At 41.9% G+C, this 19,304-nt stretch overlaps 1 protein-coding gene across 3 annotated transcripts in view; it reads left to right on the top strand.

Moving 5' to 3' along the window:
* bcas3 (BCAS3 microtubule associated cell migration factor) overlaps positions 1–19,304 on the top strand; it is a 365,279-nt gene that overhangs the window by 32,635 nt on the left and 313,340 nt on the right. For all 3 annotated transcript variants that reach the window (XM_087841488.1, XM_087841496.1, XM_087841502.1), the window contains exons 8-13: positions 1,527–1,634; positions 2,333–2,409; positions 7,299–7,375; positions 7,979–8,062; positions 11,021–11,191; positions 15,163–15,256. In XM_087841488.1, coding sequence (XP_087697614.1) covers positions 1,527–1,634; positions 2,333–2,409; positions 7,299–7,375; positions 7,979–8,062; positions 11,021–11,191; positions 15,163–15,256 — 611 coding nt within the window. The remainder of the gene's footprint in view (positions 1–1,526; positions 1,635–2,332; positions 2,410–7,298; positions 7,376–7,978; positions 8,063–11,020; positions 11,192–15,162; positions 15,257–19,304) is intronic.

The raw sequence follows: 19,304 nt of genomic DNA, 5'->3' as shown, positions 1-19,304 counted from the left end.
TCTGTGAGCACTCCCAAAACACGCAGGACATAAAGCTGACAACAGCTTCCTGAGGAGCTCTGCTAACATGCTGCTCATGCTAAGCCTTCTGTGTAGTAATCCTGCAGCTTTGGATTATATAAGCCACCTATACTGGTTACTTTGAATCATGCATATGTTGCTGGTCTCCCAAAAGTGGATCTGTTTAGACAAGTTCAGTGATAAAGCCACCAAAATCACAAAGTTAAAGTAGAAAACAGGACTTTTGATCAAAGAACAGAATTCCTGCAGATGTAATTCTGTTAATTACTTGAAAACTCGTGTCTGTTGGAAACCTGTTAAACTGCACACACGCTGGAAGTGACTTCAGGCAAAATAAGTACGGGCCATGAGAAGTGGGTGAGACCCGTGATTGATGAGCGGATGATGCGACTACCAGTGAGAGAGAAGATTGTTGATTGACATATGACCTCGCTAGTAAATACATTAGAGGGTCACCTAGGCAACCGTGATGAAGGGATGAATGGCACTGAAAGGTGAAAGAAAAGAAACCTACAGTTTTTGAAAAAGCAGTAACTTTCATTGCACAAAGAATATACCTGAGTACCTGTACCTGAGTTATTGTGTTGAAGTACGGGGGAATACATATGTGACTAATATGAAACCATTATATTTATTACAGAAGAGAGCGATTCGAATTATGCATAATGTTAAATATAGAGAACACACTAATAGTTTGTTTATAATATCGAAATTATTAAAACTAGAAGACATAGTGAAATTACAGACATTAACTATTATGTTTAGGGCAAAAAATAAAACACTACCTCTTAAGTTACAAAGTTTATATGTATTGTGTTCAGAAAATGGGGACGGAAGGAAGTTTTATTTTAAGCTTTCTCAGCTTTCTTTATTCTTTCAGTGATCATCTTAAGTGTTGCACAAATGTTTCTCAATTTAAAATCTGCTATAAGAATAAAATGATAAACCAATATGAAGAAGTTGAAAATAATAGAATTTAATTGTAGAAAAATGATCCTTTTAGTTTGAGATTTAGTGGTGTTGCTCATTGTTGAGTATATTGTTCTGTTTGCTTTGTTTTGTTTTGTTATGTGCAGAATATTGTCAGAGTGTAATTTTAGTTGTAAGTGCCTACTTGTATTATTACAGATAGGGGGCAGGTGTCAATAAGAATTTATTCTTCTTCCTGCTCCTTTTCATGCATGGAAACAGTGTTGCTTTAATTGAAAGGAAGGTTGTGTATGGGAAATGAATTACTGCTGTACCATGTGTGAAACAAAAAAATAAAATAAAATATCAGGTGTGTTTTGCTTTTTTTTAAGCATGTTATTAGCTTCACCTGTGCTTTACTTTAAGGGCCACAATTTAAAGTTTAGTTACAAATGGAAAAAGTGAAGCGTTTGGGTGAAAGTCTGAAGTCCCAGTGTTTTATCAGTGGTTACTAGATTATCAGTTCATAAAGTTTTCAAACACTTTAAAATTAATGGTGTTTAAAAATGTTGCCCTTTTTTTTTTCTTTTCTCCAGGACGAGCCCCCCCTACTGCTGCGCTGACCTGTATTCGCTAAGGACGGGGGAAATGGTTAAATCAATTCAGTTCAAGACGCCTATCTATGACCTCCACTGCAACAAACAGTGAGTTTGGCTAAACAGAATAAGTAAATGCATTTCAATTCAATTCAATTCAATTTTATTTATATAGCGCCAAATCACAACAAAAGTCGCCTCAAGGCGCTTCATAGATACAGAGAAAAACCCAACAATCATATGACCCCCTATGAGCAGCACTTTGGCGACAGTGGGAAGGAAAAACTCCCTTTTAACAGGAAGAAACCTCCGGCAGAACCAGGCTCAGGGAGGGGCGGGGCCATCTGCTGTGATTGGTTGGGGTGAGAGAAGGAAGACAGGATAAAGACATGCTGTGGAAGAGAGACAGAGATTAATAACAGATATAATTCAATACAGAGAGGTCTATTAACACATAGTGAGTGAGAAAGGTGACTGGAAAGGAAAAACTCAATGCATCATGGGAATCCCCCGGCAGCCTACATCTATTGCAGCATAACTAAGGGAGGATTCAGGGTCACCTGGTCCAGCCCTAACTATATGCTTTAGCAAAAAGGAAAGTTTGAAGCCTAATCTTAAAAGTAGAGATAGTGTCTGTCTCCTGAATCCAAACTGGAAGCTGGTTCCACAGAAGAGGGGCCTGAAAACTGAAGGCTCTGCCTCCCATTCTACTTTTAAATACTCTAGGAACAACAAGTAGTCATATGAGTAGTCATTTAAAAAGACTTTTGTCATGTAGTCACATTAATGTTTTTTCCTTCTCACAGTATCCTTGTTGTGAGCCTGCAAGAGAAGATTGCAGCATTTGACAGCTGCACATTCACCAAGAAGTTCTTTGTTACAAGTAAGAATATTAAACATGAGTCCTATAATGCTCATTTACTGCTCCAGGGGTAATTGTTCAAATTGAACATGGCAAAAGTTTTAAATAATGAAGTTGGAAAAGAGTGGTTGTTCCGTTCTCTGGGTGCTCTGGTTTCTACTGCTGTGTATCAGCTCGGCTCTAGCTGTGAGAACAGAGCTCATTGAGGTGAACCAAGCGGCTGCACTAACCCAACACGAGGCAAATAAGCGTTGCTTTTTTCGACTGTGAATCATGCAAAGCGACTCTCTGAGAACGACAAGAAATGACAAACATTAAAACGCATAGAATACGTCTTCTTTCAATTCTCTCAGCCTGCTACATAACCTGGCAAAAACAGAGAGGGAGGTTTTAATAGGTTACAGAAATCAATTGCTTTTCACATCAAAAACAAGAATGATTGTTGTCACATGTGGCCTGTCATTATTTTATTGTAGAAATATGTATTTATCAAACACGGGGCCAAACCCCAGCCCTGTACTTTGTGTAGTAGCACAAACAAACAGCGCCAGTCACGTAAAATTCTTTCTTCAAACTTAATCTTTCCAAACATGATCAGCGAGTCTGTCATGCCCGCATCACACAACCCAAACAAATACAAGGCACATCATTGATTATAATACAAGCCACCAAGACCTGCTGGAGTGGAATCCTCTTAAGCATCGCATTGTGACTAAACTGCTTTTATCAAGACAAGATGGTGAGACCCTTCATTTGAAGCTCAGCACAGGAAAACTGTTTACGACACAGCTCTCGCATCCTCCCGGCTGTACCTGCCGTCTCTGCTCAGGGAGTCTGTGAAAGAAATGCCAGACTGTATTACAAGGCCATTGCTGTCTACTTAAGTCATTGACTGGAGTAAACTGACCTTACTGGCTGGCTTTAATGTGTCTCCTCTTTGTCTGCCTGCCTTCCCTATCAGCGTCTGGGCAGCAGGAAACCAAACATATTCAATAGTTATTAATCGTTTCTGAATGCAGGGGCCTCCTCTTCATAACATCGTTTGGTCTGTTTTGGCCATAAAAGCAGTAAACAAAGGGTCCTGTGATGTGGGGAGATCTGCTTTGGATGAGCAATTCTACCTCTGCATGTGCTCTTCTTCTCCAGGGATGTGATGGTGGGCATGCCATGTTTTCATGAGCACTTAGTGTTTGTCCCTTGTTTATGTTCTTGCTTTGCATCGAGTGGTATGTGTGCTCCTAGCTGGTGCTTTCTTTCCCCTCTGCTCAGTCCTGTTTGGCTTTTGAATGGGACGACTCGTAATGATCACAATCGTAGTCCTTAATGTGTTTTTACAAAAAGTGCGTGTGGAAACGTTTGAGGATTCATAAACAAGACGACGACTACTTTTCATATGCGTTTGAAACCAAAGGTTTTCCCTTTCTGATAAAATGTAACTGGAAGCAAGTTTTGAACTGTGTCCCTCAACGTTTAATTGACTTGCTGTTTATCAGTCCTGGAAATTTTAAGTGAAACACACTTGGTCACGTGCTGCTGCCCTGACCTTCACATGTATATGTCTTATTAATACTTTTGAGTTCATTGTTTCGTAAATGTTTCCAAAGCATTCAGGCCCAGCCTCAAACATGATGCTGTCCACACACTGCTCATGTTTGGTGCTGCTGTGCAGCTTTGTCGCACAAGTCTTTTCAAACACAAAGGTTGTCTTTTACAACCTGTATTTGCATGCCACAGCAAAGTTGGCGAGTACTGGTTTTCTTCATGTGTTCTTCTGTTAAAATGATTCCTGTTCTTTTTTTGCCACTTTCAGGAAATTCACATTTTTTTGCTTGTGGCAGGTGAAGTCGCTTTACATTTTGAGAGTAGAGCTTCTGAATTTCCACTATCGACAGTTTGTATTCAGTGTTCATTAGTTTGTGTTAGGGCTGCCACGATTAGTCGACTAGTCACGATTACGTCGACTATCAAAATCGTCGACGACTGATTTAATAGTCGACACGTCGTTTGAAGCTTTGTAAGATCCTGAAAGACGCAGGAATAAGTAGTAGGATTTAAGAGTGTAATAACGGACTGAAACAGAAGATGGCAGCACTGCATGTACAAGGATGCCAGCTGCCGTTAAACCCCGAAGAAGAAGAAACTGTGTCCCAGAATTCATTTACTTAGTTTCCAACAATGGCGGCAGCTAGTTAGTTTTAATATTACTCTTATTATTCTTTCTGGGTCACAAAATAAACGTTTAACATATTTTTAGGTGAGAATGTAGCTGTGTAAACCTCAAATACCTGCTCAGTTTATCAAGACACCACATATTTTCAAAAGCGCTCTGATGTTTTCGGAGACGTCTGTTAGCCACTAGCTCGATAGCTAGCCGGGGGCTAGGCTCACTAGAGCCGTGAGAACACCGGACTCCCGGCAAATCGTTTTCAAACCCACCGCCGTCTTTCGCTACTCAGGTTAAACATAATATATAAGTCACTTAGATAACTTAAAAATGTTATTGTTTGGCTTTTGTCAGTATTTTATTTGTTCCTGAGTAAATCGGTTTGGCTGAGATTAAAGTTATAGTTTTTACACAGCTGAATAAACGTCAAGCAGACAGCTGATTATCAGAAGTGTGAGATGCTCGAGAATTTACTCCGTGTCCTGTTATATTTTAGATAGCAAGGAGTTTATTAAACTTCACCGAAACAATCTGCAAATTTTATCAAAATGTAATAAACTATCATCTTGTCTCTATTTTTAGTTAGCACATACCTTAAACACTTAAAGCTGTAAGCTAATGATAGTTATATTAGAGCAGATGCTGCTGGTGCAAAAAGCTGTAGTTTTATGTCCAATGGATGATGATCTGATTAGTCGACTAATCGCAAAAATAATCGGTGACTAGTCGACTATCAAAATAATCGTTTGTGCCAGCCCTAGTTTGTGTTTTCTATCTCTGTCACATTCAGCTTTTTCTTTTTCATCATGTGTGTGTGTTTTTTTAAAAATATAATTTATTTCCCCGAAGCTGGGATTTTTATTTAACTTTTTTACTTGGGTTGAGCTCTTTTGAAATTGCTTCTACAAAATGTTTACTTTATGTGGGCGCGTTAGAGATAATACTTATATTTAGAGATGGATGTTTGTAGAAGCTTTTCAGCTAATTAGATTTCAGATGAGTCCTTTATTAATTTGAATCATAATAGTGGGATGAAGCAGCCAGCAGTCAAACATTTAGTGTAAAGCCAAAACGATGCAACAGCCATTCAAATATTTGACCTTAAAACCTGTATAAAAAATCCAGGCATGTGCATTATTGACCTCACGCACACTGACCAGGTGTGCTCATGCACTTTTTGATTGCAAGAAAGTGACTTTTCACTCTCTTGTGTTTCAATTTTATTTAAACAACACCTGTTCAAAAACATTGTTTATATTTTTCAAATGTCGTTGTTTTTTTATGCAACAAATAGTTTAGACTGAGCATCTTGTGGCTCACAGAAAGGATTTTGCTGGCTTGGGTGAAAACCTGGTCTGTATGTTCAGGAAGGAAAAAGAACCTTCTAGGAGTATCGGAGCAGAAAGATCAGCCGATCCATCCATCAAGTCCTTTCCCTCTTCTGGTTTAGTCACATGCTCTCCACCCAGGATGTCAGACACTTTCTGTCTTGCTTTGCCTTGGAAGGGCAAAAAAACCTCCTCTGGCATCACCAGCAACCCTTGTGGCTCACCTAAAACTCCCACGACCCTCCTATCGGCTCCTTCCCCAACACAGTACACTAAAGCCTCCACCTCATCTGCTCCCTGAGCAATAAATTATTGTCAGCAAGCCATTTCCCCCACACCTCTCTGCACTTACATTAGCTAAGTGTGTTTGCATGTTTGTGCACGTGTGAGACAAACACCCTACCTTTTTAAAAGATCATCACTGGATCAGCATTTTGATGCTTTGTGTGTTTGCCATACTGGGAAGGAGAGACTGTCACTGTATCTGCTTACATTTAAAGATATTTATGATGAAATCAATACTTTCTTCATTCTGTTTACGGGCACATGGAGGCCTGGTTTTGGTTGACTCTGTCTTGAAGAGCAAACTCCTGTCAGATATGGTATTGGTTAAAACACGTGTTTACTTCTGCATCGATAAAAAGAGAAAAATATGCGATTTTAGCGTTTGTGAAGAGTTTTATTCGTCATTCAGCACTGGTTACTATTTTAATCTGTGATGACAACACATGTGTGTCATCCTGTTTATGTGTGTTTGTATATGTCCCCATAAAGGTTATTGTGTTGGTCAATCACCAGAGGAGCCATCTTCAATTTTATTGGGTACCAGTCTCCATTAGGTCATCCTGGGTGTACACACACACACACACACACACACGCATATAGACACGTCAACCTCATCAGATTCCCATTTATTTTCCAAAACAAGAAAGTCTCCACAAACACACGGTTTAAGATGGTTTCAGACACTCTCCAGGGAGGAGTTCCTGTTTTGTGGCAGACTTTCAGTCATGAGGTTACTTATCAAAGTAGCTTAAATAAGAGATTGTCTCAAAAAGGTATAGACTGTCTTAATAATGTCACTTGACCACACTTGTATTGATTAATTTGTAAAATTGGACTCAATTCTTCAATCAACATAATCCACACCACTCTAAATATACTGTTTGACTGTAAGCCTGCTCTTATTGACTCTGAGATGAAAAAGTCTTTAAGTGGCAGGGACTGAACTGAAGCACCAGCTGTCTCCATTATTAGAAATTTATTAGTTAAAAGGGTAAATTGACCTGAAAAAAGCAGTAAAAGAGCATGAGTTGGTTTGTTTCCTGTTTTTCTTTGTTGCTTTTTTAGTTTATTTCATATCTGTTTCTGTGTGTCTCTGTCCTCACTGTCTTATGGCCGTCATTGTGTCTTTCCAGGCTGCTATCCCTGCCCCGGCCCCAGCCTCAATCCAATAGCTCTGGGAAGCCGTTGGCTAGCCTATGCTGAGAACAAGGTAGTCTGCACATACACACATATTCATCCAGCGCAGAAGTGCCTTATCAGAGAAGCGACATATTTACAATCCAAAAAATGCATTTTATCTATTTTCTGCCTCTTTAATCTGTCTGGATAAACAACTCATTCCAAGAAGAGTCCACTAGAGATGATAACATTTTGAAAATCAGCAGATGTACTGGAGTTTTCTGTTTAATGGGATTGTTAAGTATTTACAAAAACCAGAATGTTCTATTGTGCATTCTGTAATACTTTTAATGTGAAGTAGTGTTTTGGTGCTGGCCCACTCAAGTAATTGACAGATGGGGCTGCTGTTTGTGTGACTGCCTACGGATTTTCAGAAATGACCAAATCTAGTTTTTCAAGAGTAATACTGGGACAGAGCTATTCCAGTGATATTGTATGTGAAATTAATCAGAGCAGACTGTTTGGTCGTGCAGCCTGTCTTTGACGACAAAACCAATTTCCTCTAAAGAGTGAAGAGGGAAGCCTTTTAAATGCCTGCATCTGGGTTAATTCTCCCAAATTTACCTCTTCGTTCATCTCCCTCGGACGTCCGCTGTACGTCTTGTGTTTATTAGTAAATCTACCTTTTTTCCAGTTGATAAGATGTCACCAGTCTCGTGGAGGAGCCTGTGGTGACAATGCACAGTCTTATACGGCCACAGTGATCAACGCCGCCAAAGTAAGTGATGTACAAACACACATTTAACTGTTTTTCTCTACATGTGTTATCGGTCTCTCTCAGAGATTCTTACGTTTTCTTCTTTTTCCTCAAAAATAAGATAAATAAATAATAAATCCTAATAAATAACGTCCTAAATGGTGTTCTCTAAAGCGCTGTGTTCAGGAGAAGTACGCCGAATGTGTCACAGCCAGTGTTGGGGAGTAACGGAATACATGTACCGCCGTTACGTATTTAAAATACAAAATATGAGTAACTGTATTCCGTTACAGTTACCGTTTAAAAAGGTGGTATTTAGAATACAGTTACTTTGTTGAAATAAATGGATTACATGGCGGTACTTCCCTGTTTCATATTGTGGCGGGTCAGGACTGTTTGGGTTTTGTTTGACAGCTACGTTCTGTTGTTCCAGGCGGCAGCGTTACGGTTGCCATGGTTACAGGGTGACGCTCTCTCTCTGCGTGTTTCCTAGGTGAGAGAGCGCCTGTTGTTGTTGTGCTAAGCTAATAGGCAGAATGCTACAGGTATAGCTCTAAAGAATGTAGCATCATGGGCAGTGTAGTCCGTGCTGCAGGGAGAATGGACTGCCATACCCGTTATGTGTCTGTGAGCGAGGGAGGGAGAAAAAGGGAAAGTACGAGCTGTCACCGAGCAGAAACGGGAGCTGGAAGCATGTAAATATAATAATAACCACTGCAGCCAAGAAGAGAGCCTGACGAGCCCAGTTGTAAGTAAGTTATTAAGCTATTAAAGCTAGTTTTCGGCTACGAGCCCGACACAGAACCCACTGTATTAGCCAGAGGTCCCTTTACTACGGTTCGGAGCCGCGGACCTTCAGTAACAGTAATAAATCACAGCAATAGTACATTCATGTAGTTGTAAACAGCATGATAATATATTAAGTAATCCAAAGTATTCAGAATACGTTACTCTCATTGAGTAACGTAACAGAATACATTACCGAATACATTTTGGGGCATGTATTCTGTAATCTGTAATGGAATACATTTTAAAAGTAACCTTCCCAACACTGGTCACAGCTTTATTTATATATAGGCGTGAACATAAAAGAAATGCACAGGAGAACATGTCTGTCTATTATTTTTTTAAAGTGTATTTCAGATAAAAAAACATTACATTATCTCCTCTCAAAGTCCATACACGCTCAGATTAGCATTCATGAGCTACAATGAATGGTTCTAGATAGCGAATCAACTGAGACGTTGCTCTGGATTAATTATTAGATAGATGTGAGTTCTTATGAACATGTAAAACTACATTCAAAACTATACTCACGTTCTCACAATATGGCTGTAATTGGTCTGAACGTCCTACGGTAAGCTTGACACTCAGATAAAACAGCACAGAAGATGGTATTTCCAGCTCTGCCGGCACCATCTGTAAATGTGCTGACATTGGATCCACCTGTGCCGCCTGGCCGACTGTGGCTAAGCTTATGAGACACTTCATCAACCTGCTGATCTCCCGGTTCCCACTATAATCTGTTTCTCTTCATTGGTCTTGTTCCAGTCAGCATCATGGGGAAGTGGCTCTAAGATGGCTCACTGACAGCCAGCAGCTCTCTCTTTGATACCAGGTGGAATAAAATCCTGGGCCAATAAAGCAACTTGCTAACACGTGCAGACTAACTAGCTCCTCATATGGTTCTAGTCTGTTTCTCCACTTGGTCACAGAAGAAGGGCTAATTGATTCCAAAGAGCAAGTGGATCTCACAGCTAGTGCGAAGATGACTCATTAGTGTGGTAACAAGGCTATACATCAAAGAGACAACTGTCTTTCTAACAGATTAGCAGCGTGGTGATGGGTTGACAATTGCAGGGGGTATTGATATGCAGACAGGCAGTCTGCTTGCCCGCCCTCTCCTCGTTTAGGACCATATATCTCAATATGGATGACAAGGTATCTCCCTTTGGCTTGTGGCGCGACACGCTGGCTCTTAGTGCTGACATCCAGAGACATGGGAACAGAAAAGGAGGAGGGCGGGGGCAGCATTAAAGTATAATGGCTTTTGTTTATAAAAAAGACAGAAAAGAGAGAGAAGGCAGTGGCGCTGACCGACTGGGCTGTTCTGAATTTTCTGTCTTACAGAGAATTTATGTAGCACAAAAGTCCTGTTGCCTGTCATTCCTGGGTGCATAATTAAGAAAGACCGTTCACATAAAGGCTGTATCGTGTTTAGATAGTAACATCAGCTCGGCGTGCGTAAGTGTTGTGAGCCCTGAGGCATGATCTTCCTCCAAACCCCCCCCTGCGCGCTAGGAAATCAATAACTCCTGTTTGGACTACTAAGAACTCCACAACTGCAGTGATTAGAAAACACATTAGTGTTGATCAATTAGGAGCCAAACGCCTCACTTAATAATTGATGGCTTTTCTTGCATTTTACACACTCACACACACCCCAGTGCATGCACGTAGCATCCACTGTTAGTGTGTCTGGTCAAGTGGCAAAGAGAGACAGCGGGTGATCCCCAGACCCAACATATGCAAGGCGCCACACTGTATTGACAGGGCCGCCTAGTCTGAATGCCTGATTAGGCTCTCCGGGGCCCCTTTGGTGCTTACACACACACAAACACACAGTCACACACACTGGACTCCATTAGAGTAAGACAGTGTAGTAGGTGAGATAGACTCCACTTAAGCAGCACTATCCATTTCCCTCAATCGAGCCACAGAGGTGTGTTTGAGGCAGACACCCTGGCTGGGCCTTAAGCGGACACAGAGGAGCCTCCCGCGCACGCACGTGTCTTCTATGGCTACAGTCAAGTCATCAGCACTGCGAGCTATCAGCCGGCATCAAGTGAACATGCTGTATACATGCACAGAAGCACGTACGCCCACTGCAAACCAAACCAAAGATATCACATAGATGTAGAATATATTGGGAATATATAACATCAGGTGTGTATTATATTTTTTTTCTTTCCTCCTCAGACTTTAAAAACAGGTCTGACGATGGTCGGTAAAGTTGTGACCCAGCTAGCAGGCACCATACCGGCAAGCACTCCAGACGAGGAGGGCACATCTCACAGTGCAAGCCGTCGCAGCCCACACAACCCCGGTGTGGTCACCATTATTGACACACACAGTGTTGGAGAAGGACAGGTCAGTTCAGTCGTTTGCTGCTTGAAATGATTTTAAAATACTACATTTTATTAGTATTGACTGTGATGCTTTTTGTAGTTGGTATTGACCTCAAATCGAAGGATATATCTCACTGTGGCAGTTGCAATTAAACTACAAGACTTATGTGTCTTGTAGTTTAATTAAACACTCGTGCTGAGAGAGTCGAGTGGATGCAGAGCGTAAAGGTAAACTCTTATACTGCTCATCTGTAGTTGGGTTTCTATGGTAAATGGTTGGTACCCCTTTAAACCAGTGCTTCACAAACCAATCAGTGATACCATCTTTTATATACAGTCTATGGTGCTTTGCCATTGTGTTCATCCAAGGAATTGAGTTGCAGGATAATGTCCCCTATTAATTTGCCGAAGGGTTTCCAGTACACACAGACAAAACTGACCATTGCAGTCTTACAACTGCTCACCTTAAAGTGAGCACCTCCTGCATTCACTGAGGAATGGCATCTTAAAAAAAGAAAATGGGGCCATGCACATTATTACTGTGGTGAGCAATAAACAATGCAACACCAGCAACAGCAGAATTCTTAATATGTCTTGTTTTCCATCTGTGGAATAAATGAGCAGGCAAGGAATTCAAGCTAAAGACTCCTTCAGTAGATCACAGAGTACAAACATTATATCAATAATATGCTGTTGGGCTCAACCAATCAAACACCTCTGCTATGACATACATCCATGCAGTTTCACACACTGTTGCAGTTCATGGCGAGCAGCTGTGGAACCGTAGTGTGGAGCGAAAAACACCCTGTTAAAACATTTATGTTGGTTTTCCTCTCATTTGTCACCAACTTGTATATTAGGTTGGTCACAAGTTAACAACTAGATTCAGTGGATGGACCAACATAAAGTAATTCCTGCTTCGGCTTGTCTTACTGTTTGCTGTTTGCAAAGTTTTGTTTAAATAAGTTTAATTGTGATTACAAATATATATATATATACATACATATGTGGAGCTCTTCCACTATAAGAGTAAAACTGGTCTGAACTTATTGTGTTTTTTGGATCTTGCAAGGTGGTTCACTGTTACCACCTGACAGCCTTGTTTAAGTGACTTTTATAGAAAGCTTACTGCTTAGACACACACAGCAAATGGGCTTTTTGCTCCCTTGGTCTCATCATGTATGTCCCAGGTAAATAAAGCTTTGCCTCTGTGGCTTGGCAAGAAGCAGGCTTGGTGGCTCGGACTCACTCAATCTCTCTTACCTGACTCTGCACGACTAACCTAAAGGTGTGAGTTAGATATGCTGCATATTTTAACAACTGAGCTTTTAGCCAGAGTTCTGTCTGTTTTGGCCGTGCTGGTGACAGAGACACTTTGTAAACATGCAGCTGCAACCTGACATGAAGCTCGAGGCTGGCTCAATGCACCACATGCTAAATCAGGTCCTGGATTTAAGACTGTAGGAAATACATTTTCCGGATGTATTTTTTTAAAATATATATATAATTTTTACACTTTGTAGAGGAGATGCTTGGAGAGGCTGTTGCTGTTTATTTTATTGTAACAAGAAAATTGTTGTTATTCACTTTAGCTGTCGGTGGTTTAAAATTTTGTGGCATAATGCAGCAAAAAGACATTATTAGTGTTACAGATGGTCTTCAGGTTATTGTGCCCAGTTTAGAGAAGTTATACCTTAATATCTTTGGGGATATTTTTTTAATCCCATAGTAGCTTTGATGCATTTGTTAAGGCAATTAAAATTAAGCTAAATTAATAAATTTAGTAAGTTAAAAATTATACATTAAGTATAAATATTAAGTAATAAAAATGCACAACAAACCAAATAACATAATTTAAAATTGCTAAAATTAATTTTATTGATATTTCAAAGCATGAATTATGGTTGATGTAACACCGAGCACGACTCTACTCAACCTTTAAAGTTGAATACAAGGATGTATTTGCAATAATAAATAAATAAATTATAGTATATTGGTAAATGTTTGGTGCATGGAATTATTTTGCAGTGCAATTTGAAAACAACTTCCAACCAACAACAAAGGTCACCAGGAGTTATCATAATAAACAGTCTAATAAAAAGGAAACGAAGCCGCTAAAAAAATCAGAACGTGTCCCAAAAAATAGTGTCATTCCATAAATTACTAAGGTAAGTTTGGATCTATTATCCTGACTCTGGGTCTGACTAGCTTAGGTGTGTGTTATAGTAAGAATGAAAATATGCTGCACTAACTTTACAGATTGACCAGTTAGCTTCCTCTTAATGGCAAAAGAAATGCTAAAAGCTTTTATCCCCGAATTTTCCTCAGCCTCTCCAAACTGTGATTAATCACACTGCAGGAGCTGTCACATTTTTAATGAGGTGTGTTTTCGTACGTAGTACAGTTTGTCAGTGATGTTATCACCGCACACATTCTGCCTTCTCCTTTCCTCTGCGACTGTAACCGCCCTGTAACCAGCCCGTAGTCTTATAAGTTGGATCTAAGCCTTCAGAAGTGGGTCTGCACTCTGTCACCAGGCGACACACTGTAACCATACACTGGCCGTAAACACTGATGAGGCCAGGCAAGGAGGGAGGGGTGCACTCAGAGTGTAGGAGAAATGGAGGTTGAAGGGAGTAGCAGGGGTGGGGACAGTCGAGAGTGTATTAAGACGGAGGTTGGAGGTGTAAATTCTGGAGAGATGAGAGAAGTCAGGAATATGATTGAGGTGAGTTCCTGTGTCGTTGTGGGGATCCAAGACATTCCCATCGCTTCCAATTGGATGAGGTTGGAGCTACATTGTATCACTGCTCCTTATTTGGAACAGCAGCCTCAGCACACACACACACACACACACACACACACACACACACACACACACACACACACACACACACACACTCACTCTCCCCTGTGTAACAGGGGCTCGGTTCTCTGGAGGACACTCTTGTTTCAAAGGGCTCCAGCAGGATTCCCTAACAGAACAACATTGTCTGCTTGCACTGTAATAAAAGTGATCTGCTTCATGTCACCAGCCTCTTTCTGTTCATGCTGTTCTCCCGCCTTTTCCCCTTTCCCCCCTGGATCCTTAAGATCTTGCTTGGAGTGTGAGACAAAATCCTTTTAGTTTTTAGAGGCGATGTTGTTTGGACTAGCTTATATTTTAAATGTTTGGCCAGCTTTCCTGACATCCGTAGTGCAACACCGGGGCCACGTTTAACTCTTTTAAACAAGAGTGTGTGTTCTCAAACGCCCGCACTCCTGCACAAAGTGGCCTCATGTCTGGGCTTATGTCTAATCTCTGTGTGTGACTAAAGCAGTTTTCTGCCAGCTCCTGGTCTCAGCACAGCCTGTGTTAGATTTGTCCCAGTCTTGACAGCAGACTTTGTATGGAGATTTAGGAGCAGCCTCTAGTTGTACAAAATAACTTAGAATTTCATTTTTGTTGGCAAGTTGCACAAGGGGAAAGCCAATTCTGCGTTTGATGGTAGTTTGTGCCTGTTTACGGGAAGACCCTGTGTCATGGGGTATTGTCAAAGCCACATGTGAAAAGCCACGTCATTGCCAAAGTAAATTTGTCCATATTCTTGTCTCTGTTGTTAGGCCATATCCTGTCCGCACTGGTCTCAGTACAGCATCTTTCTAAAGCGCTAGCACTAATGAAATGCAGCTCGAATTATGATGATTCATATTTTCTTTGACCAGAAGAAGTGGGTTTTTCAACAAAGTGCTTACTTGTCTTATTTCAGGTAACATGCTTGTTATATTCTGTCCACAAGAGGGCAATGGCACACTCGGAAAGGAGTTAAACGTCCAGCTGTTTCACAGCAGGGTGATGTCAAAAAACAGTGCTTAGTGTGGTGACAATATCACACCAGACCAACATGTGGAGAGAAATCCTTGAGCAGGGGAAAGTCCCTCTCTGGGTTTAATGTTCTCATTGTTAGAGAATGATTTGGATTTTGTTTGTGTGTGTGTGTTCATACGATCCAGGTCTTGGTGAGTGAGGACTCGGACGGTGAAGGAGTTGTGGCTCACTTCCCAGCTCACGACAAACCTATATCCTGCATGCAATTCAACCCCAGTGGTAATGCACACACACACACACACACGCTCGTTTTCATGTCTTCGTGAGGACATCTCATTGACATAATGCTTTCCCTAGCCGCTTATCCTAACCATCTTAAATGAATGTCTAACCTTGACCCTCAGCCTAAACCTAACCATAACCCAATTGTAACCCTGACACTCAAACTCGTGGGGACGTCCCCGCAGGTAGAGCAGCATGCCAATTTTCTGTCCTCACAAAGATATGTAAACATGTGCACACACACACTCGTAACTGTTGAAGAAGACTGAACACTCGGTGACCAGAACACTAAAAACAGCACAGCAGTTACACGTCCATTCAAGTGTACGGTAACATATTGTTTGTTTGGCTCACATGTGGCTGCTTCGTCTCGTTTCTTTGGTTGGGCTGGATGTAACCATCCAAGCCAAATTCCAAGTGTGTGTACTCCACTTAAACAAGTGTTTGGCCTGTGTTTCCCCAGCCTCAACAAAGGAAGCACATGTAGATCAGACATTGTATCCCATACGGTAAATGTGTTAGTTATCACTTAATCTTAGAGAGAATGCAGTAAACGAGAAAAGAAAAATAAAATCAATATTTGCCGTGAGCAGCCTTTTCCTTCTAAAGAATTATCTGATTTACTTTAAACTTTTAAACAATCTTGCTAATGTATTTGTAGGCTAGCTTTGCAATCTCCACCTCTGTTGTAGAGATGTGTTTCAAACAGGTTGTGAATGGCACACTGATGCAAGAAGACCAAGCTCTGCATACTTCCAAAACAGGATTTTTACACGAATCACTTTTATTTTGAAGTCTGATCCAAAGTAAACACAATACTTAGGCTGCCTGGAAGAGGCATTTAAACAACTGCTTTAGCAATCTTCATCAGGGACTTTATGTTTTGCGTTCTCCTCGGTATTTGGCAGGTAGGTTGTTCCAAGCATTTGCCCAGTTTTGTCTTTTTATGTAATCTGTTGCTTAAGTTTTTTTCTTTCTTTTGTTTTTAAAAGAAAACCCTTCATCATGGTGCAAAACGAATTCAGTGCAAATCAAATGCTGACTTAATTTGATGTGTTCTGTTTGATTTTTTTGCACCAGTGTTTGTGTTCAATATGTGTTTATTCTTTGTCATTTACGAGCAACACATGACAAATGTGACAAACGAGTCGTCGAGGACCAAAAACACTTGCATTGGTTTAAACATTTTTTTTACCATTGACTTCATTCCACATAGAAAAGGACACTAGAGGCTTTGTACGTGTGAACAGGCTTCGTCATCACTTTCTGTGTGTGATCTTTGCGTGTATGTTTCTGTTACTCCTGCTGTGTGTGTATGTGTGCAAGTTAATAAAGAAGCTGCTGAGAGATGACTCTAACCCTGTGACCTCTAAGCTCCAGGAATCCTTGACTTACTTAGACTTATGACTAAACTTAGCAGCTCCATCTCAGGAGGTTTAAGATCATATTTTAGACAAAGACAAGCCAGACATGGTTGTCTTAACCCCACATTCTCCTACCTGCTGTCAACAAAATCACATATATTACCCATCTATGCGGCTAAGCTACTAAATATGTGCTTATATTTTTTCCCATTAGGATATTAGGATACTTATCTTAAGGAGCTAAAAAGGTTGCTAAGAAGTAAAGCTTAGGATAAGTAGTTGCTCTTGATATTGTCCTCCTCCCCTTAAAAAAACAACGAAAACCAACAAAAACCCCACAAACAAACATTGACTTTGACCACCGACACTACTAAAAGCTTGTTTTGTTCCCAAATCATTTATTGAAGGCCGACAGACCAACTTTATCTGGCTTTGATGTAATGTGATCATGATCAAGTGAAATATTTAAGTTGACCATTTGATAACCCGTGCCAGGATTTGCCAGAATAATGATTTTTGAAGTCATGCAAACAGAAATGGCGCCAAGAGAAGCCAAAAAAACTGATCAATGGCCATTGACAGAGAGTTGGGGAATGGCTGCAATCACAGCATTGTAAGACTGTGAAAGATGTACCCTTAGGCCCCCTCCTCGATTCAGAGATGGTCGTTCATCAATGGTCATGCCAATTTGCATATTACTGATCATGAAACTGGCCTCACAGCCCATTGCTAGTTTCAGTCATTAATCAAATGTACTGTTTGTAAGGTTGGGGTGAAGATGAAGACTCATCCTCGGTTGGATGAGTGGTGAAATGTTTCTTCCATTGAAAATGTTCAGGATTTCCTTAACCGGATAATTGAGCATGCATCAGGACATTGTGTTTCTGTGTTTAGACTGTCACTCTTTTTTATTTTGGTAATTGTTTGTCTTCTGCGTCTTGTTCCTAGTTTTACTTCCCCTGTCTTGTTAGCCTTAATTAGTCTCAGCTGTTGTTTGTTCCCCACCTGTGTCTTTATTCATCCTTTGTTCCATTGTGTCCCTGTGTGTGTCCCTGTGTGTGTCCCTGTGTGTGTCACTGTGTGTGTCCCTGTGTGTGTTACTGTGTGTGTCCTTGTGTGTTTCCCTGTGTGTGTCCCTGTGTGTTTCCCTGTGTGTGTCCCTGTGTGTGTCCCTGTGTGTTTCCCTGTGTGTGTCCCTGTGTGTTTCCCTGTATGTGTCCCTGTGTGTGTCCCTGTGTGTCCCTGTGTGCGTCCCTGTGTGTCCCTGTGTCTGTCCCTGTGTGTGTCCCTGTGTGTTTCCATGTGTGTCCCTGTGTGTGTCCCTGTGTGCGTCCCTGTGTGTGTCCCTGTGTGTGTCCCTGTGTGTTTCCATGTGTGTGTCCCTGTGTGTGTCCCTGTGTGTCCCTGTGTCTGTCCCTGTGTGTGTCCCTGTGTGTTTCCATGTGTGTGTCCCTGTGTGCGTCCCTGTGTGCGTCCCTGTGTGCGTCCCTGTGTCTGTCCCTGTGTGTGTCCCTGTGTGTGTCCCTGTGTGTTTCCATGTGTGTGTCCCTGTGTGTGTCCCTGTGTGCGTCCCTGTGTGTCCCTGTGTGCGTCCCTGTGTGTCCCCGTGTGCGTCCCCGTGTGCGTCCCCGTGTGCGTCCCCGTGTGTGTCCCTGTGTGTGTCCCTGTGTGTCCCTGTTTGTCCCTGTGTCTGTCCCTGTGTGTGTCCCTGTGTGTTTCCATGTGTGCGTCCCTGTGTGCGTCCCTGTGTGCGTCCCTGTGTGCGTCCCTGTGTGTGTCCCTGTGTTTCCATGTGTGTGTCCCTGTGTGCGTCCCTGTGTGTCCCTGTGTGCGTCCCTGTGTGTGTCCCTGTGTGTTTCCATGTGTCTGTCCCTGTGTGTGTCCCTGAGTTTGTCTCTGTGTGTCCCTGTGTGTGTCTCTGTGTGTTTCCATGTGTCTGTCCCTGTGTGTGTCCCTGTGTGTGTGTCCCTGAGTCTGTCTCTGTGTGTCCCTGTGTGTTTCCCTGTGTGTGTGTCCCTGTGTGTTTCCCTGTGTGTGTGTCCCTGTGTGTTTCCATGTGTGTGTCCCTGTGTGTGTCCCTGTGTCTGTCCCTATGTGTGTCCCTGAGTCTGTCTCTGTGTGTCCCTGTGTGTTTCCATGTGTCTGTCCCTGTGTGTGTCCCTGAGTTTGTCTCTGTGTGTCCCTGTGTGTGTCCCTGTGTGTTTCCATGTGTCTGTCCCTGTGTGTGTGTCTGTGTGTGTGTCCCTGAGTCTGTCTCTGTGTGTCCCTGTGTGTTTCCCTGTGTGTGTGTGTCCCTGTGTGTTTCCATGTGTGTGTCCCTGTGTGTGTCCCTGAGTCTGTCTCTGTGTGTCCCTGTGTGTTTCCCTGTGTGTGTGTCCCTGTGTGTTTCCCTGTGTGTGTCCCTGTGTGTTTCCATGTGTGTGTCCCTGTGTCTGTCTCTGTGTGTCCCTGTGTGTGTCCCTGTGTGTGTCCCTGTGTGTTTCCATGTGTGTTTCCCTGTGTGTGTCCCTGTGTGTTTCCATGTGTGTGTCCCTGTGTCTGTCTCTGTGTGTTTCCCTGTGTGTGTCCCTGTGTGTTTCCCTGTGTGTTTCCATGTGTCTGTCCCTGTGTGTGTGTCTGTGTGTGTGTCCCTGAGTCTGTCTCTGTGTGTCCCTGTGTGTTTCCCTGTGTGTGTGTCCCTG

The sequence above is a fragment of the Neolamprologus brichardi genome, chromosome 1 (assembly GCF_056152115.1).
Source record: "Neolamprologus brichardi isolate AB-2024 chromosome 1, ASM5615211v1, whole genome shotgun sequence".
Lineage (NCBI taxonomy): Eukaryota > Metazoa > Chordata > Actinopteri > Cichliformes > Cichlidae > Neolamprologus > Neolamprologus brichardi.
The sequence above is the reverse complement of the archived record's forward strand: the minus strand, read 5'-3'. Positions and strand labels throughout refer to the sequence as shown.